This window comes from Piliocolobus tephrosceles, chromosome 4 (assembly GCF_002776525.5).
Source record: "Piliocolobus tephrosceles isolate RC106 chromosome 4, ASM277652v3, whole genome shotgun sequence".
Taxonomy (NCBI): domain Eukaryota; kingdom Metazoa; phylum Chordata; class Mammalia; order Primates; family Cercopithecidae; genus Piliocolobus; species Piliocolobus tephrosceles.
This window is the reverse complement of record NC_045437.1, coordinates 10,112,464-10,138,227: the sequence shown is the minus strand read 5'-3', so window position 1 is coordinate 10,138,227 and position 25,764 is coordinate 10,112,464. Positions and strand designations below refer to the sequence as shown.

Below are 25,764 nucleotides of genomic sequence, written 5' to 3'. Positions count from 1 at the left end.
GCTGCAGAGGGGACGCGTGTAGGTCACCGTGCTGGGGTCTGTATGGTGTGGCCAGCAAGTGGTGTGCGTCATCACATCAGTTTCCTATGGCTGCTGTACCAAATCACAATACACTTAGTGGTTTTAAACAACACAGTATTACTGTGTTACAGTTCTAGAGGTGAGACGTCCCAGATGGGTCTCACTGAGCTAAAATCAAGGTATCCACAGGGTGACTGGTTCCTTCTGGATGCTCAGGGGAGAATCCATTTTCTTACCTTTTCCAGCTTCTAGAGGCCGCCTACTTTCCTTGGTTCATGGCCCCTTCCTCCACAAGCCAAGGAAAGCTTCTTCAAAGGCAGCAATGACCAGTCACATCCTCACGTTGCACACTCGGATCCCTGATTCTTCTGCCTCCCTCTTTCACATTTAGAGACCCTTGAGATTACATGGGCCCATCTGGGTAATCCAGAATAATCTCCTCACCTTCACAGTCTGTGATTCTAAGCACAGAATAGCAGTTTCCCTTCTTTCTTCCTCAGCTTAAGGTCAGCTGATTAGCAACCGTAATTCCATCTACAACCTTCATTTCCCCCGGCCATGTAGCCCAGCACACTTACAGGTTCCAGAGTAGGGGGACATGATGTCATGATGCTGCCCACCAAAGTCAGTTTTCCCCATACTATTGGTCAGGACTCAGTTTGATGCCCCCAATCCAACTACGGGGAAGCCGGGAGTGTGACTGGCGAACACCTGACTAGTCCTTGCCTCAACCAACTCCCAATGCCAGCTTTTCCAAAGCACCTCCAGGTAGCAGATCCTACTTTCCCCTAAACTTTCTGAAATCAGCCTCCCTATACTCAGGGATATACATGTAGCTGTTCCATGTACCTCCCAGCTTGAAAGGGGCCCAGTCAGCTGTCCAGCAGGGTGCCCATCCTGGCCCAGTCAGTACTGAATTTGTCCTTTGGGTCAAAAACCACGTCATGGATGGAACACACACTGCTGTGAAAGATGGAGTCAGGCATTACTACTTCAGAGTCAAAGCTCCGTGGCCCAGGGGGTCCCACTATGTCTCTGAACTTCATTCTTTAACGGGGTTGCTCCACGTAATTTAAGAGCCTTCTCACCTTCAGTCTATGATTCTGAGCACAGAATAAATAGCAATATGAAGCCAACAAGAGTGCAAATTCAGGAATGTATCTGGGGCTCTGGCTCATTTTTTTAGCACAAACCATTACTTCTAGCTTATATGTGCACACGTGAAAGCTCCTGTAAGGGCTCCATTTGGTCTGGGGGCAAGGGTCTCATTGGGGTCTTCAATAACTTGTATCTGTTATTGGGCCAGACTGTCAGCACTCACTCTCTGCGTACGTTCTTACCACCTCTCACCCCTTTATCCTCTCCACTTTTTAGGGTTCCCACCTTCAGGTGCAGGGGCTTCCATAAATGTGAGTCTCCACTTGCCAGTGATTTTCCTCTCTCCTGGTGGAGCCATTTTTCTTAACTAAGATAGGCCATAGTCTCTTGCTCTGTTCGCATTGGGAAGTTCTACCCACCTAATGTCACCAACCCCTTTGCTTACCTGCCAATACATTGCTCTACCTAAAATCCTGTGGTTTAATCATAACCTGCAGCAGTGGTGGTTTTGTTTTGTTTTGTTCTTTCCACCAGAACAGTCCTCAGAACCTTTCATCTCTTCTTTTAGGTAGAAGAGCTTCCTTTGAATAATATTTCAATAGCTCTTCTCAGGCAAGAACAAAGGTAGCATATACTTGTGTGTCATGCTCCAGTACCTACAATGAATGCTTTGGGACATTTGTGTGAATTAACAGCGCTTCCTAGCCCCCCACTGTAAACCGCTCCCTAGTTCATGGGACTCTTCTTCCAGTATTTCCCCTTTCTTCTTCCCGCCATAGCATTTTCTAGTGTGCTATTGAGCACTAGCAGATAGCAAGCCACCAGTGACTCTGTCTTACAGCCAGCCATCCTGACACCTGAGGATGGATGCTTGGCCCAGGGTCCCATGTAGTCATTTGCTTCCCTGGTGTTTGCTTACCTCCCAGATGTGACCATGGGTAAAACTTCCTCCACTCCCCTTCCCATTTGGGCGGGCAGCTGCTCTGTAGAGAGCTTTTCATTTCAAACTCACCTTTCCTTATCTAGGTAGTATAATAACCTGGCCCTGTCTGTAGGCCGTTCCTTTGAGTTACTCTCAGAAGCCATGGTGCTCTGTTTCCTGGAAGGAGTCTGAGCAAGGAAAGGCTTATCTATGATTAAGGGTGGAACCCAGTCTGCTGCTTGCCAGCTGTGCGATTTGGGGCCACTGGCTTCCCCTTCTCCCTGCCTCAGGATCTACTCCCTGGGGCTGCTGTAGGGTGGATAGATGTGTGGACTCCACGTGGTTAGAGCAGTGCCTAGCACAGAGTGGTGATGAAGAGCAGAAGTTGGATCTGTGATTCTCCAGAATATTCCTCACTTAGGTGCTGATGTAATGGCAGAGGTCCTGGTGGTGATCAGCACCACGGTGGGCAGGTGCTTTACAGGGCATGGCCTTCATTCCCCAGCAACCCATAGGGCAGTGCTCTTTAAGGAACTGCTGTGAAGAGAGGGCGAAGAACTGGAAAAGCACCAACGATTTGAGGACTCTAGAGGCCTCTCTAAGTACTAAATGTTAAATTAAAAATCCATTTAATAAGACTAGCTAATAGTCGAGCACATCCTGTGTGCCAGGCCCTGTTGGAGGCATTTCATGTGTGCTAACTCATGTAATCCTCAGTTGGCCCTGAGAGAGGGGAACATTGTCACCCTTTCGTCATAGGTGGAAGACCCTGAGGCACAGAGAGCTTCAGCAACTTGCCCACACACACACACAAGCGCATACGTAGGCACACGTGTGTACACATGCGCAGGCACATGCACACACAGGCAAAGCTGGGATTTGGACCCAAGGTTCTAGCTCCAGCATCTGTGTTCTTAGCCGCTGCACAGCACTTCTGCTAAGAGGAAGCTTATTCTTTACATTTGAAGTTCTCATTTGAATAACCACCACCACAACAAAAATCTAAGGTTTTTCTATTTCTCCTAAAAATACTGATTTGCAAATCATTCTGCAAAGATTTCTGCAAAAGTAATTCTGCTTTTGTAGTTTTACAAATGAAGAATTCTAGAGACACTGATGCAACAATCACAATAAATATGTGCTGTCATATTTTTTGGCAGTATTGCAAGTTAAAATGAACCTGTCTCAGCTTTGAGTTATTATTATGATTATTGCCACTTTTTATTGCTACATTAATCACCAAACATACTGAGAGGGATTAATGAAGTTAATTGTTTTTAGAAACTAAATTATATGCAAGTGCTAATGCTGGGTGACTGAGCCCTGACATTGTGTGCTTATTTCAGTGGAGGAGTGGACAGGCTGCTCTGCAGGAGCTGCGGAAGACTTGATCATTTCAAATGTCACCTTGACATTCATCATTAGTTTTCTTTGTAGTTAGTTGCACAGCTCTTTTTATTTTTACTTTATGAACACATCTGTGAGTTACAGTTTATAAGTTTTACGTGTGCCAAGTTGAAAAGATTCAGAGATCATTTTTAAATGGGCATCTGTATTATTGGTTCATCCTGCCTTAACAAAATACCACAGACTGGGTGGCTCAAACCACAGACATTTATTTCTCCCAGCTTGGGAGGCCGAAGTCCACGATCAAGGTGTCGGCAGCCCTGCTTTCTCCTGAGGCCTCTCCTGGTCTTGCAGATGGCACTTCCTTGCTGTTTCCTCACAGGCCATTTCTTTGTGTGTGCACATCCCCAGTGTCTCTTTCTCTTATAAAGACACCATTTCTATTATATTAGAGCCCTACCTCAATTCCTTATTTTAACTTGATTATCTTTTAAAGACCCTCTGTCCAAATACAATTGCAATTTAAGGGTATGTCAGGACTCCAACCTATGAATTTTGGGGGTGTACTATTCAGCCCATAATAGCATCTTTCATCAATTTCTGATGACCATGGGAAAGAGGTGGGATAGAGCGGGGAGGAAAATTAATTTTTAAAGAGCATTTAGTGGGACAGTTCTTCTAAACTCTTCCTTGGGCCCAAAACATTCATAACTCTGAGATCCTATGCTTCAAGAGAGTGGAAAATGACCCTAAGGTGTAGATAATTGTATTTTCAGTCTCCATTTCTGATTGGGAGGCCAACTATGTAGGCTGGGAAATCTTAGATTAAAAAGCTGCCTGCAAATGGTAGGTCTCTTCTGTTTTGTCTTTGGCTAGGAATTCCTTGAAGTGAAAGGAATTCCTAGAAACCCAGAACAAAGAAGGAACTGAAATTCAGACCTTTAGCATGAGAGGTGGCCCCACAGGAGGCAGGGAATCGCCAAGGCTGGATGCTCAGAGGCCATACCCCTGGGGAAAGGGTGGAAGAGGGAAACCTGCCCAGTGGCCCTAGGAGGGCCAGGAAGCCGGGCTGTGTCAGCCTGGGCTCCACATGGGGACAGAAGTTTCCTTGAGAATTTGTAAACAAAGGTTTGCTTTTACATGAGTTCAGTTCATATTTGCACTGTTTGGCAATTTGTCTTCTGAGAAATCTGCCTTGAAAATGATTTTCAGATACCCATGCTCCTGACTTGACAAAAACGCATGTAGCATCTCCCCAGAGGGTTGCTGTCTGCATCACAGGCCCCATAAGATCCTCACTGGTAAAGCCCAGTGAAGACAGAGTCCTCCTCCACAGTCTCCCAGGACAAGAGCAAGAATCCACAGACAAAAACAGACAGCAGGATTAGACTCCAGAGGACTTCAGAAAATCAAATATTGGATATACAACTAAAATGATTATATAAAGGAATTGAACGCACAAGAAAAGAATAAGACCCCATCAAATACAGACCTAGTGAATTTGAGACAAAAGCTCTAAGAATGAAAAATACAATGATTAAAAATCAATTGATGGGATAGAAAGCATATTTTTGAGAGAATTACTGAACAGGATTCTGTTTCCTTCTGCCCCAAGTAGAATCTCCTCTCTGTTGATAAGAGGTGCAGACAACGGGGAGATGTTAGTTCTAAACCCAAGCCAGCAGAGGAATGGTTTAAACACAGTTCTTTATTTTCCTTGCTCTCTTTTGCCCTTTTCTAACAGCTGCTGGGGCAATGCTGGTCCTGGGAGCAAATGTCACCATCTCCCTCCAGTCAGGGGCTGATGAAGTCTCCCAGGGAAATTGAAGACCAGTAAACCTGAAGCATGTAAGCCCCAGGCTGCCTCTCCCATTCTCCTTCCCATTCATCAGCAGCATAAAGAAACTTGGCCTGGACTTTTGTGACTCAGCAGGGTCCACCCCAATTTAAAATGCCAGAGGACATGGTGTGGCAAGTTGACTGTATCATGATGTTAGCCATCTTGTGGCGGAGACTTGAAGGGTAACGCTCAGTAAGGCCTGCACCCAGAGCCTGGGGGGCCAATGACTGCAAGGAAAACGGCCCTGCTTTCTAGCCAGCACCCCACTCTCCCGAACACCTCTCTCTCAACAGTCTGAGGAGGTTTATCTCCTTTCTGCAGATGAAGCAGGGAATCTTTGAGAATCTGAGACGGTAGTCTGAGACCACATAGCTAAGGGTGTGGAGGAACGTGCTGACCCCAAAACACATGCTGGTGGCTACCATGTAAGGCTAGCTTTTTGGATATAGGGCCAGCCAGCATTTCCAAATTCTGTTCCATGGAACACTGTCGTCATGATGGAGGATAACTGGTATTATATCAAAAAAAAAAAAAAAAAGTTGTGTGGTCAGATAGGCTGGGGAGAGCTGGCATGCTCTATGCCTGCCGTAAGTCTTCCTCATGCAGCGTAGCACACTAAGGGCCAAGAAGGTCTCTCTTGGGGAAACCTATTTAATTTTGTTCAACCTAGCATTTCCCATTCTTATTAGATCCTACATCACCCTACCCCTTACAACACAGTATTAACATATTAGCCATAAAGGGATTGCAAATCAAACCACAATAAGAGACCACATCACACCCATTAGGATGGCTATAATTAAAAAGACACCCAATAGCAAGTGTTGGGAACATGTGGAGAATTGGAACCCACACACTGGTGGGAATGTGAAATAGTGTGGAGGCTTTGGAAGACAGTTTGGTGGCTTTCAGAAGGATAAATTCAGAGTTACCATGTGGCCTGGCAGTTCCATTTCTCGGTATATACTCAAGGAAATGAAAACATATGTCCATACAAAAACTTATGTAGAAGTTCTTCATAGCTGCATTGTTCATAATAGCCAAAAAAGTAGAAACAGCACAAATGTCTAATTGACAAGGGGAGAGATACAATGTGATGTATCCATGCAATAGAATATTATTTGACAAGAAGAGGAATGAGATACTTACATGTGCTATAACGTGGAGGAACCTGGAAAATACGCTAAGTGCACGGAGCTAGTCACCAAAGGCCACCTATTTTATAATTCCACTTATATCAAATGTCCAGAATAAGCACGTTCGGGTGACTGGCTGCCCGGAGTTGGGAGGGGTGGAACGGAGGGTGACTGTTCATGGGTGTGGGGTTTCTGTTTGGGATGATGAAAATCTCCTAAAATTGATTATGGCAATGGTTGTACAATTCTGAATGCGCTCAAAGCCATTGAATTATACCATTTAAATGGGTGAATTGTATTCTACATGACTTACATATCTATAAAGCTGTTTTTTAAAACTAAGTTAACATCAGCCAGCGGTAGGCTTTCACAGCACAGTTTGGGTAAAGCTGCAGTAGAAGTTTTGTTGCCAATTGCCTGGGCTCTGTGAAGGCACAGTAGCTGTCCCATGTCACCCATCACCATATCACCCCATCAAAAACATCTTCGATATTTGAGAAGGTAAATTTCAGAGGGGAGGGTTGAGGTCAGTCCTTGTGTTGAGACTGTGGAGAACTGAAAGCAGCAGCCATGCTCTTTGTGTAGTTTGTGCCCTGGTTACACTGCTGCTCTTACAAAATACTTGAAAGGTGATCAAATAGAAAAGCAAGAGCCTTGGAAAGTTTCTGAGCAGATCTATAGTAAGAGATTATGTTGAGTGCTGTATCATTTTGAATTTACCCCGACAGCCTTGACCTTCCCTAGTTAATCATTGTCATTGCCAGATTCTCCAAACTAACTTGTGGCCATTGAGCAACCAAAACCTTTCCAACTGGTCCCCCTGATCCACAGGCAGCCCCATTTCCACATTAATCCCACTCTTTCTGTTTTCATTTCAGTGAAAGCTGGTGGAATGCGAATTGTGCAGAAACACCCACATACTGGAGACACCAAAGAAGAAAAAGACAAGGATGACCAGGAATGGGAAAGCCCCAGGTGGGACGATGCTGGTGACTTGAGCATGTTTCCCAAAAACCCTATTCGGTTAAACATTAACATTTGTTCTCTGTTCTATGATTCTGATAACTCCTGGGCTATGTGGGGCCCTGTTCTGCGTATATTTCCCTTCCTAATTAGGGAGGAGGGGGCTTTGTTCTCAGGGGAGAAATAGAGCCCCTAGAGGTCCTCTTCCCTGACCAGTTCCCACCAGCCCACCCTGTTCCCCACCCCACATCCAGGGCTGGTGCCCCGTCTGTCTGCGCAGTTAGAGACCTACCTCCACCTGCCCAGGTGCCTGGGTTTAGCCAGTGTGCCTTCCTTCCTGGAAGCCAGGGCAGGCCAAGCCAAGCAGGAGCAACTGCCTGTGGCCCCTTCGTTTTCTGATGGTGGACACAGCTGCCTGCCACCCTCTCCCCAAGGCTAGACCACCAGAGTGGGCAAAGTGGGCAAATTCTTGCACCTGTGAGTCTTTTGTGCTCCAGGTTTCTGTTGTCATTCCAGAGAAACAAATACTAACAATTTCTGGGCAGCAGTTTGCAACTTAGGCTTCCATACTGAAATCACGTGGAGACCCTTGAGAATTGCCACACTGGTTGAACCTCAGGGGTGGACCTGTCTGTCTGTGGAGCCAGGGCAAAAACTTCTGATTTAAGAATGGTTAAAGCATTTCCTCCCTCGGATCATCAGCCAGATCTAGAATTACAAGGCCATGCCCTTATGAGGACTGGGTGTCCTTATATGATACCTCTGCTCCCAGCCCTCCTGGGGCCTGCACAGGGGTCTCCTTGCAGACCCCTCCTCCCCGCTCAACACCTATTTTCCTTAAAGGTTCAGATTTCCAGTTGGGTTCAGGGAGCTTGAAAGGAATCCATTTCCCTCGACTTTGCAATACGCAAAAAGGCACCACTAACACACCTCTGCAGGAGCTCGTCCACATAGAAGAAAGCACTAAGCTCTCTACTTAATAGCTTGTCTCCAGATGATGTCTCAGCCAGAAGAGGAGAGGGTGTGGAAAGGGAAAGAGGCTGTGGAAAGAAGCTAACCTTGATTCCTGCGGATTAGGTGCATGCTTTTATTTCATTTCATTCCAGCAATCCTGAATAGTAGGTGGTATTCTCCCCAGTTTGTGCACGAGGAAAAAGAACCCCAAAGAGGGTATCAGCTTGCCCGTAACATGCATCTTGCTAGGTAATGGAGCAGGAATTTCAACCCAGTTCTCATGCAGTGCTCAGCGGGCTGGGCTTCCAAATGGGTACTTGCCAAGAGCAGGCACCCACATGAGGAAGTGGTGCATGTTCTTGGTAACCCTGCCTGTCTGCTTCTAAGTGGCCTTCCCCATGGAGTATTGTCTGTAAAACCTCAGACAGTATGAGTTACGGAGCGGCCATGTGAGGGAAGGACGGCATTTTGGGTGACGTTTCTGAGTGATTATTAGTGATTATTGTCCATTTTAAATCATGAGATTAGCAGTGTAAAGATTCAGTCCCAGTTCTGGTTTTAAAAGAAGGCAGTTTAAAGAAAGTGCTAGAATTTTCCGGGCATGGTGGCTCTCGCTAGTAATCCCAGCACTTTGGAAGGCCGAGGTGGGTGGATCACTTGAGGTCAGGGGTGCAAGACCAGCCTGGCCAACATGGGGAAATCCCGTCTCTACTGAAAATACAATAATCAGTCAGGTGTGGTGGCATGTGCCTGTAATCCCAGCTACTTGGGAGACTGAGGCAGGAGAATCACCTGAACCCGGGAGGTGGAGGTTACAGTGAGCCAAGATCGTTCCACTGCACTCCAGCTGTGGCAACAGAACGAAACTCCCATCTCACAAAAAAAAAAAAAAGAAAAAAAAGAAAACGCTAGAATTATTTTTCGCATTGACTGTGTTCACAAAGCTGTGTTTGGAACATAACAGCATCAGCAAGTCTCCTATAAGTTCACAGTTGTATATCTGAAAGACTTGCGGCCCGGCTTATTTTGGAATGGAGAAGTTTGGGGGTTTAGGAGGATAATACTGCTTTTAGGAGAATAAAACCTTGCACGTACCACATAGCACCCCCAGTGGGGTCTCAGGCAGCATATTGTAATCTGTATGTGATGTTCAAACCGAATTAGATAATTTTTTTAAATTTAGGGAGTCATGTCACTTCAGGTTAAGTTTTGCCTCAGTATAAGTTATTAGGAAACCTTCCATTTTCTGAGCATTCTTGAGTTTGGGAATTGAGGCTAAGAGTGTGTAAGCTTGTAGTGATTTCCCTCTAAGAAACCTGGGGTGTCGTTGCCCTTCTTCAGAACCACCTGTTTCCCTAAGGAAGAACAAGGGCAAGAGATAACGCCTTGTCTGGAAGAAAGAGTCCTGGAAAGTTAATGAAACACATGCTTTTCTTGGTGAGTTTAAGTGGAATAAGGTCCCAACAGCTAGTTCCCTGCCTAATACAGTGTCAATACAATGAGAGATAGCAATTTATTAGCAAGTTTAGAAAAAAGGACAGAACAGCCCACTAGTTTTCTTTGTATTGATTTTTTTCATGAGTTGAAATGCAGCTTTTCTAGAAGATGAGCAATTTAAATAAATATGCCAGAGGATGAATGGTTGAAGAAGAAAGATGGAGCACCCCAGCACTGTAGATTGTAGCATTTTATTTACCTTAAAGATTTGTTCTCTATCTCTAGAGAACCAGATATTTTGAAGCTGGCGGACTGCAGGGTATGGTTTGCAAAGCACATGAGCAAGGCTTTTGTTGATATTATTCCCTGCAGCCAAATTGCTAGGATACATTCCTGATGAGTGTGTTAGCACTTGTCCTCTTGACTTTGGCTTGGCTGTTTACTGCTGTGGGTTAAACAACTTGACACAGCATTTACAGAATGGGGTAAGCCTGTGTATACTCGTTCAGCTATTGATGTAAGGTGCCAAAATAGCCCTTTCTAACACACTCCACCAGGCCTGGTACTCTGTGTAATAGTTTACTTTTACCACCGTGCAATCCCACTCCCCATTTCTCCGGTGGGCTGATTGAATAATCATAATTTAGAATCATCATCACTCATTCTTACAGAGTGCAATGAGCTTGGCCCTGTTCTAACTGCTCTGTTCATATTAATTCATTTGGTCTGTGCTACTACTCACTTTGTCATCATCCCTGTCTCAGAGCTGGTTATTATTGGCCATTACTCCCATTCTGAATTACTACTCCCTCTTCAACAGCTCTGAGAGTGAAGTAACTTTTCCAAGGGCACACGGTAAGTAAGTGGCAGCACCAGCATTCCAGCGCTGGTGGCAGTTTCCGGATTCCCTACGCTTCTCCACAAGGCTTTGCTTACCCATTGAGCTCTTGTTTTGTGCTGGGCACTTGCTAAGTGCTTCACGTTGGATTTAATGCTCACTGCACCCGTAAGTTGGTATTACTGTGCCCATTATAGAGATGAGGAAAGCAAAGCTTAGGGAGGTTTCCAACCTAATGATAAGTAATCAGTCATTGGCCTGGCCAGGGTTTAGCCTTGAGTCTGTCTTGATTTGGAAGCTCTTGCCCCTGATATGTCACATAAGTCCCTGGATCCACAGAGACTACAATCCTGATCTCTCTGTAAATGAAACTTACTGATTCTGGGGTTGCCCATAACCTTGTCTATGTTCCTGAAACCCATAATCCTACCCTTTTCATGCCTCACCATCAGTAGATGCTCTAATTATTACTTTACAATAAGGTTTCAGGGAACTGGGCTGGTTTTACTTTAGGTATGGAAAAGCCTACTTACGTGCAGAATGTATAAAACACTTCATTATCCTCTTGGAAATATCTTAGGGCATGTGACTTTCCTATCCACATTACCGTGATCCTAAAGTTTTATATTTTTAAATTTTGATCCCAGTGTTGTTCAGATATGAAAATGAGTACCTAACACCAAATGCCAGTTTCCTCCTTAGCCGTAGATGTACATTTGCAACACTTTCTTTTCCTTGCCAGACATTTAAGACTAGTTTTAAATTTACTGACTCATCTCTGGTGGCTTCCTTCCCCATTAATTGGAAAATCAAGTACTGATTACAGAGAAAAGGGACAAATGGAAGATTAAAGATGTTATTGTGTTGACAGGAAAAAAAAACCCTGCAGCTTTTACTAGTAGTTATTTTTCTTGCAATTGTTTATGCAACTCTTATTCCCTTGAATCTTGTAGTTTTCCACAGACTTAAGCATAACTTCTTATGCTCCCGAGTTGTTTTGAGATGCTGTGTTAAAAAAAAATAGAGCCGGCCGGGCGCGGTGGCTCAAGCCTGTAATCCCAGCACTTTGGGAGGCCAAGATGGGCGGATCACAAGGTCAGGAGATCAAGACCATCCTGGCTAACCCGGTGAAACCCCGTCTCTACTAAAAAATACAAAAAACTAGCCGGGCGAGGTGGCGGGTGCCTGTAGTCCCAGCCACTCGGGAGGCTGAGGCAGGAGAATGGCGTAAACCTGGGAGGCAGAGCTTGCAGTGAGCTGAGATCTGGCCATTGTACTCCAGCCTGGGCAACAGAGCAAGACTCTGTCTCAAAAAAAAAAAATAGAGCCAAAATGTGAAAATGCTGCCTAAGAATTTCCATCAACCTGAGTTCTAGTTACTGGTGGCACTTCATGTCCAGGAAGAGTAATAGCCATTATTATTAGCTAATACTTCCCTGTGTGGCTGCTTGGTTCCATCTCAGAGCTGACCCAATTAAGGAAAGTGGTGGTTTTCAAGCCTTTTGTCGAGTGTCATAAGATTAAGTAGCCAGTTTCATTATGTAAAGGAATAGAATGGACTTCAGGAGTCAGAGTTCACTACAGAAAACAGTTGAATGTCAAACATTTACTGACATTCTGCCATGAACTGGGCTTGGTACAAGATATTAAGAAGGAATGGGTAACAGAAGGGGTAAACCAGAAAAGAACAGGTTTGGTCACTGACAAGTGATGGATGGGAAAGGGGTGGAAGGAAGGGAGAAACTGGAATGGGGAATAAGGAACAGTTCTTCCCTGAGCTTGGCTTTTTGCATAGTCCTGACCTAGAGCCATGGCACTGTTTCACATACCTGACAAGTAAGCCAGCAATTCACATCAACCAAGAGGTGGGAGGGACCCAAAATGGCATACAAGTGCTGACGGATTGAAGGGAGTGGGAAATGCAATTGCTTGATATAACCAAATTGAGGGGAGTGGGGTTGACCTAAGTCACTTTGGGAAACAACATCTTTAAGTGGTTACTATAAGGCCAAAGACAATAAAGAACTATGCATAAATGGTGTATTTCAGTTAGTAAACAGGCTTCTTAAAGGGCATGGTTTAGCAATTCTGAAATTGCCTTATGTGAATACTAGGATTCAACAAACAAAGAGCCAGGTTCCTCACTGTCAGAGAAAGAGGTTACAAATAGGAAAGGGAGAAGATTGAAATGAACTTGGTGCTGTTGGATGGGAACTGGAAGTATTTGTATGAACATATGGTTTGGATGGATGGATGGATGGATGGATGGATGGATGGATGGATGGTAGATACAAACATACCTGTACAGATATACAGAAATGAATATGGATGAGAGGGTTAGTGTCATACCTGTATTTCCTAGCTTTGTTCACTGAGAGGGCCTGAAGAACTGACACCCATGCAGCCATAAGCATCCCTGGGGCCCAGGTTGTGGTGTCTAAACACCATTCCCCAGTCAGAGGAACCAGGGTTCCTTAGAGAAGTAGTTGATTCCAGGCCACGACAGGAAAAATACTAGATGAGCCTGGAATACACTGTAGTGCCAGAACATAAGGAAGTTCTCCAGAAAGGTCTGGGGCAGGGCAGAATGTTACAGAAGCCCAGCTGAAGGGTCTCCTTATGGCCTTAGCTGGAATAATTTGTAACAAAGTCATAGTATTTGGTTTTTTTGTTGTTGTTGTTGTTTTTTGAGATTGAGTTTCACTCTTGTTGCCCATGCTGGAGTGCAGTGGTATGATCTCAGCTCACTGCAACCTCTGCCTTCCAGTTTCAAGCGATTCTCCCGCCTCAGCCTCTGAGTATTTGGGATTACAGGCACCCGCCATCACGTCTAGCTAATTTTTTTGTATTTTTAGTAGAGACAGGGTTTCACCATGTTGGCTAGGCTGGTCTGAAACTCCTGACCTTGTGATCCACCTGCCTTAGCCTGCCAAAGTGCTGGGATTACAGGCATGAGCCACTGGGCCTGGCCGATAGTGTTAGATTTTAACCGATACGGTAAAATAAATATTCATGAGTCCATACTGATATAAATACTTGAATTAATAAGCCAGGAGAACGGATAGCTATTTTTTATAGAACTCCTTAGTGAACTTAATGTGTAAGAAAGGAGGTAACTAGAATATCACCAGAAGGTAGATAGCGCAGTAATTGTTGTAGACAAGATCCACTGATGGATGTCAGAATTAATGGGTAAAAGTTTGAGGAAAAACACGACATTTACATAGTCAACAGGATATTTGCATAGTCTCAAAGTATCTTCCCCAATATATTGGTTAATTACAAAACAAAATGAAAAGAGTGTCTTTACCATGGAAGCCATGAGAAGCACATTGTGTACAGTATGAAAACGGAAACAAGGCAGAGCACCACCTTCAGCCTCAACTGGGAAAATGCAGGTTGATTGTCACAAAAAATGCTGTAAAAAGCCTTCGCTGCTCTGCCTGTGTCTGTGAGTGACCATGAAGGTGCAATGTGTGTTTGATTTTGGGGTTACAAATAAATTTAAGCAAGTAGGCAAGTTTACAAAAATGGAATACATAAATAGTAATGATGAACTGAACTTATTATCTCGCCCTTTATAGAAAAGCTTTGCCAACCCTCATTTAAACTTATTCTGCCTTCAAAAGCTAGTCTACTACTTTATAAATAACTTAAGAAACTTACAACAGTATACTTCTAATTACCACTCTACCCACTTTGTTTTATCATATACTTCTACCAGTACTATAAAAAATAATGTGCTGGTGATTACTTGACTCCTGGCCCTCCAAGAAAAGAATGTTAAAAGCCCCAATTTGTAGCATTTGTTATTTTTATAGTGTGAATACTCCTACCACAGCCCCCCCACCCCACCAGCTTTTTTTTTTGAGATAGGGTCTCATCTTGCCACTCAGGCTGGATTGCAATGGCATGATCCTGGCTCACTGCAGCCTTAACCTCCTGGGCTTAAGCAGTCCTCCCATCTCTGCCTCCCAAGTAGCTAGGACTAGAGGTGTGCACCACCACATTCAGCTAATTTTTCAATTTTTTTTGTAGAGACCAGGTCTCACCGCATTGCCCGGGCTGGTCTCAAATTCTCAAGCTCAAGCAATCCGCCTACCTCAGCCTCTCAAAGTGCTGGGATTACAGGCATGAACCACCGCACCCAGCTACAGCCAATTTTAAACTAACAACATGACATCACTAAACATAGACTTGTGAAGGCATGTATGTGAACAGTCAGCTCTACATGCCAGTGTCAGTCAGCTCCAACACACCACTGACTACAACTTCCACTTATATTGTTATTGTTTTTAATAGTAGCCTTTTAAAGATGTTTAAAGAAAGATAGATATGAAATATCTTTTAAAGATTCATTATGTGCATCTAATGTTCATTCTGTCTGATGTCCTTTCTTTCTTCCCACCAGATTTCTATCTGTTTTATTCTCTTTCTGAAAATATTTGTGATAGTAAATGTCTGCTGGAGATGAATTCTTCCAGGTTTTGTCTTTCTGAAAATGTCTTTGTTTTGCTTTTACTTTTGAAAGATGTTTTCATGGCCGGGTACGGTGGCATTCCATTTTTTCTGGCTTCCGTTGTGTACAGTGAGAAGTCAGCCATAATTCTTGTCATTTTTCTCTGTACGTAATGTTTCTGTTTACCTATGGTTACTTTCAAGATTTTCTCTTTATTTCTGTTTTTCAACAGTGTGTTTGTGATGCACCAAGTTTGGTTGTCTTTGCATGTATCTTACTTGCACGGAGTATTTTTGATCTATGATTTGGGGTCATCAGCTTGGAAAAATTGTTGGCCATTGTCTTTTCAAAAATTTCTTTGCTTCATTTTTCTCTTCTTTTTTTGAGACTCCAGTTATACCCATATTAAACCATTTGATATGTTCACAGGCCTCAGATGCTCTGTTTTTCTCCCCTCTGCCGCCGTCTCCTTTTTCCTCTTTTATTTCAGTGTAGATGGTTTCTTTTGAACCTGACTCCTTTCTCTTGTGCCCAGTGTGGTGATAAGTCCAGTGAAAGAATTCTTCATCTCTGATATCCTGTTTTTCATTTCCACTTCCATTTGGCTTTTAAAAATACATAGCTTCCATTTCCATGCTGAAATTTTCTGTCTTTTCACATATATTTGTCACAGTTATTTTAAATCTTCATCTGATGGGTCTGACATCCAGGCTTGGTCCCTCATTCTGTTAACTGTTTGTTCCTTTACAATGGGTCATATCACTTCTTTGAGGGTCTTTTAATTTTTAACTAAAGTAAAACCTGGCGTGTAAAAGAATGACAGAGACAGAAATAACACTAGAAGCTGAAGTAAATAATATTTACATCAGTCCAGAAAACAGCATGCCTTTCTGTTCAAACCCATTCGTGTGTGTGTGTGTGTGTGTGTGTGTGTGTGTGTGTGTGTGTGTGAATTTACTATTTATCATTGAACCGGGTCTGGGCTGTGTTTCTGCTTTAGTTAGACTGAAGACTTCACAAACGTCAAATTAATTGAAGGTAGGATTAGAACCTTCCCACTTGTAGTGGCGTAGGATATGAGTGCCTCGAAGGTGTGTCTATTTTCCTGCCCTGCCGTTGGACTTCAGCAGGCTCTGTGTGTATGCTGAGCCTTGTGGGTAAGAGCCTTTCAATTCCCCCATCCCTTTCCAACCAAGGTGGGCCTCTGCTTAGTCCTGGGGGAGGCCTAGAGTGCCCGTGGGAATCATAGTATTTGCCTTATGTGATTATAATTCACTGGTCAATTAGACAACATATAAAAACACCTCAACCATCTCGGTCACATATTAAGTGATAGCTGTTATTACATCTGTGGGGATTTTTAAAACTTTTTATTTTGAAATAATTTCAGACATACAGAAAAGTTGCCAAAAAAAAAAGTACTAAAAAATCCCATCTACCCCTTACCGTATTCCCCATATGGTAGAATTTCACCACATTGCTCCTCCCATTTCTTACCCTCACATATGTCTGAATCTACATCTGTCTGTTTATGTGAACTTTCTTCTGAAGAGCCCTTTTACTCTGGAATACTTCAGTGTATGTTTACTAAAAGCAAGTACTGTATAATTATCAAAATCAGGAAACGAACATTGAAACAGTAGTGTTGCCTAATCTACAGACTCTTCAGACTTGGCCCAGTTTCCCACTACTGCCACAAATTTCAGTCCAGGATAATTCCTGCATTCAGTGATATCTCTTTAGTCGTCTTTAATCTAGAACAGTTGTCCAGCTTTTTAAAATCTTTCATGACCTTAACATGTTTGAAGAGCATAGGTCATTTATTTTGTAGGATGTTCCTCAGTTCAACTTTTCTGAGGTGCCTCCACGATTGAATTCAGGTCCTGATTTCAGGGCAGGGACTGCACAAAGCGAGGTCTTATCCTCCTTGGTGTATTGGATCAGGAGGTACACGACACTCCCCATCTCATGGCCGGTGATGCTAGCTTTGATCATTCAGTTAAGATGGCATCTGTCAAGTTTCTCCTCTATCAGTTTACTATTTTACCCTTTGTAATTCATACGTATCTCACGGGGGAATACTTTGCAACTCTATGAGTATCGTGTTTCTCATCAAACTTTCGCCTGCTACTTTGAGCACTCACTGATGATGCTTGCCTGAAACAGTGACTACTGTAGAGATACTGTATTTATTTCCCAGGGCTGCCTTAACAAAATGCCACAACCTGGGTGGCTTCAAATAACACATTTGTCATCTCAGTTCTGGAGTCCAGAAGGCTGAAAGCAAGGTGTTGGCAGGTTGGTTGCTTCTGAGAGCTGTGGGAAGCATGTGTTCCATGCTGCTCCATTGCTGGTGGTTTCCAGCAATCTCTGGCATCCCCTGGCTTGTAGATGCATCACTCCAGTCCTGTGCCTTTACATGGTTTCTCCCTGTGTCTCTTTACATCGTCTTTCCTCTTTGCATGTCTCTGTGTCCAAATTTCCCCTTTTCATAAGGACGCTGGTCATACTGGATTAGAACCCATCCTGATGACTTCATTTTAACTGGATTAATAAAGATCCCATTTCCAAATAAGCTCACATTCTGAAGTGCTGGGGGTTAGGATTTCAACATGCCTTTCTTGGAAGACGCAAGTCAACCCGTAGCAGATGCCAGATGGTGAGCTATGGCGATTTTTAATGGTTCTCATTATTATCATTGTTAAGATAATAAATAGAAAATTTTAAACTTCAGTTAAAAGATGGCCCAGCCATGTGCCAGCCTAAATCTCAGGCCTGTATGCCTGGAAATTTTTATCTTTGAGCCATGATTTGCATGTTTGAACTTTAAGCCGTTTGGTGAACCAATTTCAACATCACCCTTAAGTTCCAATGTCACCTTTTGTATCCAGGCTAGTTGTCAGCTGCCTTTTAAAAGGGGCGTGTCCCTGTTCTCTATGATGTGTGTGGAGATTTCAGTAGACCAGGGATGCTGAGCACCGGCCAGCTGTCAGCTCCAGTTTTGTTTTTTTTGTTGTTGTTTGTTTGTTTGTATTGAGACAGAGTCTCGCTCTATTGCTCAAACTGGAGTGCAGTGGCGTGATCTCGGCTCACTGCAACCTCCACCTCGCAGGTTCAAGTGATTCTCCTGCCTCAGCCTCCCGAGTAGCTGGGATTACAGGCTACATGCCATGCCTGGGTAATTATGGTACTTTTAGTCGAGACGGGGTTTCACCGTGTTGGCCAGGCTGGTCTCAAACTCCTGACCTCAGCTGATTGCCTGCCTCAGCCTCCCAAAGTGTTGGGATTACAGGCATGAGCCACCATACCTGGCTCAGCTCCAATATTGTGAGTGCCTCGTGCTGGCAGGCAGAGCCCACCACTTACCAGCAGCAGCTGACCCAGGTGCTGGAGTGCCGTGGGCCACAGAGCCCTGCCCTGGCCAAAGGCAGAGCTGCAACATGGCCTGGGCCCTGAGTGACATGGAATGTCTGTTTGAGGGGTAACTGGTTGTCACTGCTTATGGACTGAGATGCCTCTTCCAGGGAGAAGCTGTATGGAAGGCACAGCAAGACCCCCAGAATAAAAAGCAGTCCTGATTTCATGGCAGCATAAAACAGTAACAGATAGCCCATCTGCCCTGGGAAGGAGAATCAGGAAGATTCCCGTTGCTGTTGGGCAGCTCTTCCTGTCGAGTTTGTGAGACTGAGACTCAGAGACCAAGGCTGTAGGCAAAATGGGGCATTGCTGAAGTGTCACAGTTTATGTGCCAGCAGGGGAGCGGTAAAAGTAAGCGTTTTGCCTGTGGCAACTTGGGCGGCAGAAAGTTGACAGAACAAGCACAAGCCCTCAAACCCACTGATGGCAGCCAAGTCTGCTGGCAGCATCTGCTGCGTGTGAAGCCCCATGCAGGATGACATCTGCGCGAGCGAGGCTGCCCAGGGAGAGCTGGCACCTGGCAGCCTCTCCAGAGGATGCAGGCTGTCCTAATGGCAGCATCGAGATCTGCCATTAGGACAAACCCACTCTCATCTCCACCCAGGTTAGAGTGGGCAGAACTTCCGGGCAGGCCGGCTGCCTCTCCGCCGAGAAGCAGCACATTTGTTTTCCTAGGGCTCCCATAACAAAGTTCCACAAACTGGGTGGTTTGAAAACAGAAATGTAGCGTCTCATAGTTGTGGAGGCCAGAAGCTTGAGATCAAGGTGTCGGCAGGACCACACTCCCTTTGCAGGCGCTGGGGAAGGTCTGTCGCGGGTTCTCCCCGCTTCTGGTAGTGCTTGGCTGGTGGCAGCCTCACTCTGCTGCCTTTGCCTGACGTTCTCCCTGTGTGCCTGTGACCAACCTTCCCCTTTTTATAAAGACACCTGCCCAATTGGATTAGGGGCCTACCCTTCTCCAGTATGACCTCTTCTTAACTAATTACATCTGCAACAACTTTGTCTAGATAAGGTCATGCCCTTAAGTACTGGAGCCTAGGATCTCAACCTGTGTTTCTTGGGGAAACGTAAATTGAACCCACAATAAGCAAGCAGCACCTTGTGACACTAGGCATCAGCCAGCAGTTCCCGGCTCTGTGGGCATCCCAACAGCAAAGACAGCACGGTAACTTATTAACTGTGATGCTTACATGGTAAATGATTCTCTCTTCCCCTGTGCCAGTGTTTACTGTTGCCCAGGCTGAGTATTGCAGCAGCCTGCTTTCCTGACCAGGGGCATGCTGTGTACGGCGGTGTAGCCCCAAATTTGATCACACACTCCATCAATTAAGAAAAATGTTTTCTGCGTGCATCCCCAATATATGTATATTCATTTTAAAAGTATACGTGTGCACTACACTGCCATTAGATAAGTTATGAAACATACACAAAATGGATGGTAAGATATTTGATAAAGATGAAATAAGCAGTATTTTAAATGTCTTGCTATTTCTAGTGACTTTGTACTATCATTAGCTAATCTCAAGGTCCAGATACCCTGGAGATGGGATTTTTCGTTAATAATTCAGGATGTAAATCTAAATTTCGAATGGGCTTCCAGGCAATTTTAGGTTTTGTGGGAAGAGCTGCTGCTTGTCAGATATGATTGGGTCGTTGACATTTGTAACATGGAGATCAATGACGACAGGCAGGAGCGCTTCTCTTTGCTTGTGTTCACTTGTGCTTGTATTGGGGTTAACTTCAGCCTCCAGAGGTTATTTTTTGAGGAATTTTGTTTAAGCCACTTGTCCATTTTGTAAAAGTTAGCTTAAATTCACTCTAAATTCAACATCTGAGCACAGTTTGAGGCACTTGGGATATATTCAGGATGATACTAGAAAATTGAACTCATTACCCTGTTAACCACATGGGGTCATGGATATGCCGCAAGACACTGAAAGCAAGTGAAGGGCACGGAGGCCTGTGGGTGGCGGCCCCGCTGCTTCCCCGGGAGCCCTCAGGACCAGGAGGCTGGTGAGGGACAGTCTGCCTGAGGCCACATAGTAAATAGTAGCAAAGCTTAATTCATTTTGTTTCTTTAGATAAAAAATAAATGTAAATAGAATATATCTTCATGTTTAGCTGATTTTCCCACCTAAATAATTGCCTTCTTAAGCACAAGGGACTGCCTTACTCATAGATTAATTCATCATGGCCCAATACCACTTTTGCTGTTGTATATAATAGAAATTAAACATTTCTCCCAACACCTGTGGATATTTGTATTTTAGCATGATCAGTAGAAATTACACTGTGAGCATTTTAAGGAGTTTTGCCCAGAATTGCCCTATGAACACAGAGTAATAGCACTGTCAGGATTCCCAGTGAATCTAGCCTGATTCCTCTCCTGGAGGTGGACGCCAGAGAAAGGCTTGAGGCTGGCAGGCAGTGAATCAAAGCCTTGCCACGGAGGGACAGAGCATATGGGTACCCATATGTCACGAGATCCTGGCTGAACTCCTTAGATTTGGGGATGAGAAAGAAAGTGCGGGCGGCCAGGCTTTCCTCCAGGGCCACTGGCTGCTGGTAATAGGCTTTGAGACAGTGTTTGTACAACATCTGGCTACATAACGGATGTCGAAACCAGGTGTGATTTATGAGCTTCCGAATGGCCCCTTCCTGCTGTCTCTCCTTCCACAGGTGCCAGCCTCCTTCTAAGATTGTCATACTCCCATCTACACCGGCGGGGCTCTTTTGATCTGATGGGAGGAGGGAAGAAAGGAAATGGGGCGATCAGTTCTCCCTTCCAGGCTCTGCTCTGTGCATCTGCTCTGCTCACTGCAGTCAGCCTGTTGGAACGGACGGCTCTTTTGTTTTTATGGTGTGACTCAAAAGGTTGCGCTATTTATCAGGAGTGTTTTCTTATTACATAAACATATGAACTGAATTTAAATCAACTCTCCAGTGCTTGGATTTTATAGAATGAAATATGTAATAATAACCACATCAAAGTAAGAGCCCTTATTGAGTTTATTACATTAAAATGACTAGGCCTGAAGTTTTTAAGTCCTTTTTATCTAAATAAGCCCTGTTGACTTCAATTGTCTCAGAAGGCATAGCACTCAGGAGACACTTGGTGAATCAGTAATAATCATCTTGGACTTTGATTCTCTGAAGATAAAATAGTCAATTAACTTGATTACTTCTTATTTTCCAGTTGGTGAAAAAAGGTGAATGCAGTAGTAGCCATGTTGGGGAAGAAAATTCTTTATCCTCACATGTTCTGTTGGGCTTTCCCTTCTCTCTAGGCAGGATGTTTACTTTGATTTTTGATTGTGCACATCGCCTAAGGCAGGACTGTAGTCACTACTGTGGAATTAATATGGGCTGGAGTATCAAGGGTGGTGTTCTACTCAAGGGATTCTCATAGAATCAGCAGCTTTAGAGTTGGACATAACCTGAGGATCACTTAATCCAGGTTCTCCTAAGTGGGGGCCTTGAGAGGTGAGATGTCAGATTTTGCTAAAGATCCAGAAGGATCTAGATACCAAAAGTGAAACATATATCGGGTACCAATCCACAAAGTGTTTTGTGTTAAAAATTAGCCCTTGTCCTCTTCTGGGCATATATCCAAAAGAATTGAAAGCAACAGGGTCACCAAGAGATATTTGTACACCCGTGCTCATAGCAGCACTGTTCACAGTAGCCAAGAGGTGGAAGCGACTCACGTGCCCATCAACAGATGAATGGAGAAACAAAATGTAGGGTACACACACGCACACGTGCACACACATGCACACACACAGGAATATTATTCAACCTTAAAAAGGGGGGAAATCCTGTCATATGCCACATCATGGGGGAACCTGGAGGTCATTGTGCCAAGTGAAAGAAACCAGCTACCAAAGGAGAAATACTGCATGATTCTATGTATGTGCGGTATCCAAAGTAGTCAGACTCATAGATACAGAAAGTTAAAATGGTGCTTACCAGGGACTGGGGGAAGGGGGAATGTGGATTAGTGTTTAATGTTTACAAAGTATCAGATTTGCAAGATGCAAAAGTTCTGGAGATCTGTTTCACAACAATGTAAATCTACTTAACACTACTAAGCTGTACACTTAAAATGGTGAAGATGGTAAGTTTTGTGATACATGTTTTTTAACCATAATAAAAATATTTTTAAAACAAAAAACAAGGCCCTTGCTGCTGTGGTAAGCAGTTTGGTGGAGCCTCAGAAAGCTGAACAGCATTTCCATGTGACCTGGCAGTTCCCTTCCTAGGTATACACTCAAGAGAACTGAAAACAAGTGCTCAAACAGGAACTTGTATATGAGTGTACCTGGCAGTTCCCTTCCTAGGTATACACTCAAGAGAACTGAAAACAAGTGCCCAGACAGAAGCTTGTACATGAATGTTCATTCCATCATTATTCACAATAGCCAAAAAATTGAAACAGCCCAAATGTTCATCAGCCGATGAGTGGAGAAGCAAAACATGGTATATTCATACAAAGAATGGAATGGTTGATTAATGGTACGGTCACAGAGGAACTTTGAAAACATTGTGCTACTTAAAAGAAACCAGACACCAGGCCACATATTCAACAAGGCCATTTATATGAAATGTCCAGAATAAGCAAATGCATAGACACAGGCAGCAGATGACTGGTTGCCAGGGGCTGAGGAGAAAAAGGGGAATGGTGAGTGGCTGCTTGATGGGTATCGATTGCTTTTGAGGATGAGGAAAGTTCTGGAATTATATGGTGGTGGTGGTTGCATAACATAGCGAATGTATTAAAAGCCACTAAATTGTACAGTTTAAGGTGGTTAAAATGGATTTTATGTTCTATGAATGTTACCTCAATAAAAAGGAAGTCCTTATGCCTGACAATTGGGAACCATGGCTAGGTTCAGCCTGCACATTGTCATCGCTGAGAAAGTGGAAGCTCACTGTGGTGACAGGACTTTCTGGAGGGCCGTGGCTGAACTCCTCAGGGACGTCAGGACCCTTCAGGGTTGGGGAGAGAGGCATCTCATGCAGCCAGGCTGCAGGCCCAGGCAGCAAGGACACATTGACTCTTTGAAGAAGTCTCAGGATGGGATTGACCACAGGAGAGGTGGGTCCCTGGGATTCTTCCAGGGCCACCTCTCTGCCCTCCTCCTGGAGCAGCTACCTCCACAGGCTGGCAGAGGGTTGGCCGTAGCAGATCCATGCTTCACACCCAGACAAGTGGCATTGAGAGGAAGAAACAGGCATCTCCTCTTTCATCTCTTTTTAGCAGGAAGTAAAGCTTTGCCAGAAGCCCCACAGCAAACTCATTGGCCAGAATCAGTGATCTGACTATCCCTAAGTCAGACATTGCTACAGTTGCCTTAGATGTGCGGTTTGCAGTAGCATGGAGATTGGGAAGCCAGGCACAAAGACCAGCACCACAGGCAGTGTGGCCGGGCAGAAGCCAGGCTCGGGAGGTCTCCTGGAGTAGTGGGGATGAGGAGGTGGCCCAGGTCTGTACAGAAAAGGAATGAAGTGCAGGGAGCACCGCTGAGTCATATGTTAGGACTTGGAGCCTGGGCATTGAGGTTCAGGAACCCTCGCACAGGGCTTGGGATCTGAAGCCAATGTGGCTGGTAGCAAGAGATCAAAATCCAGGTCTAGGTTCTGAGGTACAACTGGCACCAGCCAAAGCTATGGAGAGATTCCTCCCTTCCCCCGCAGGACTCTCAGTAGAGAAAAGATTCCCCCCTAACCAGGGCTCTCAGTAGAGAGAGATTCCCCCCGCCAGGGCTCTCAGTACAGAAAGATTCCTCCGACCAGGGCTCTCAGTACAGAAAGATTCCCCCCCCCCCGCCGACCAGGGCTCTCAGTAGAGAAAGATTCCCCCGGCCAGGGCTCTCGGTCCCCCACTCTTGTAGTAGATTTGTATAGGACAGGGTTTCGTGTCCTCATAATTTTTCAGCAGCAGCCCTTGGCTGTTTTCCCTGGCACGCACATCTGAGCACCTACTCACTGCACATGAGCATTTGCTTATTCCCCTGATGTCCATAAGTGCCTTTTCTGTTCCGGGTCCTCTCTACACACTGGGGACACATTAGTGAGCAAAACAAAATCCCTCTTCTCACAGGGCAGGCATGCCACCGGGAGCAACACATGATAAGCACATGGACAGCTGAAGATGACCTGTAGCAAGTAGACTTAGCAATGCTGCAAAGAAAGCGCAGAAGGCAAGGGGCAGTGAGGGGTCTTTATCTCCTGAGAAAATCGCCCGTGAGGACAGCCTGATTGAATTTTTGTAACCACCGTTAATAGTAGCCAAGGCCCTCTGCAGAATGCATGTGGAAAAAGGAAATGAAGACAGATGCTAGGGTAGCTGCCCCAGGACACAGCTGTGCAGTCAGTGTCCTTGTGGGCCCAAAAAATACATGCAGAAGCTCTCCAGGCAGGCTCTGGCAGCACCCAGATGTCTGAGCACTTCTGCTCCACTGTTAACTTGGGGTCGCCGTAAAGATGAATTTTCTGCTAAGGGGAACCAGAGTAGCATCTCTGTTGGACATGGCTTCAGGATGTACGGGCAAACCTGAGGCTAAGGATCCTGCAAACTGGGCACGATCAAGAGTGTTTGGTGTGCTAGTCAGAATGTGGTTGGCTGTAGTTGCCCTGGCATTCTAGGTAGGACAACTGAAGAAAGAACACTGGAGAATAGGGGATGTCTTTGGTATTCCAAGAATTTGGCAAAACCTCTAACTAGATCACTTTGAATTTATGTAAGTCAGGAATAAAGAAGATTATAAATGACGTCTGTTGAGCATTCCTTTGTTGCAGTTTCAGAGTGATAATGAAATTTAGGGCAATTTTGGCCAATCTAAATTAAGAGAAGTAATTGCTGTTTACTTTTTGGGGGAACATCGTGAGAGGTAGGAAATGAAGGGGAGGGAAGCTAAGATGATGGAGTAGAAATATACATATTCTGATATGGGAGCCTATTTTCAAAGATGGAGGTTGGGTGTAAAGTTTGTTTGATTATGAGAACACGAATTCATTGCATTTATTTAACATTCCTACCTACAGAACAGCAGAGCGTGACCTCTGTAGCTAAGGTTAACTTTCAGCTATCCTTCAGTGAGAAGTGGACGTGAGGGAATTGTTTTGACATTTTTGAAACCTACACTCTTTGTGGGAAAAGTGTTGTTGATACCCTGCAATATTAAATAAGCTCTCTGGGTTGAGAAAAAAACTAGGACAATTAACAACATGGATGTTGTCAGTTAACATGCTGTTTAATTAACATGAGAAAGTTGGTACCCTTTGAACCTAAAAAAACACATAGAATTGCGATAGGTGGAAATGTAGCGA

General features: G+C 44.5%; 1 protein-coding gene across 1 annotated transcript in view; it reads left to right on the top strand.

The window, feature by feature from the left end:
* Positions 1-25,764, top strand: part of DAP (death associated protein) — a 76,056-nt gene that overhangs the window by 5,721 nt on the left and 44,571 nt on the right. Inside the window, exon 2 of the mRNA XM_023218282.2 lies at positions 7,243-7,339. Coding sequence (XP_023074050.1) covers positions 7,243-7,339 — 97 coding nt within the window. The remainder of the gene's footprint in view (positions 1-7,242; positions 7,340-25,764) is intronic.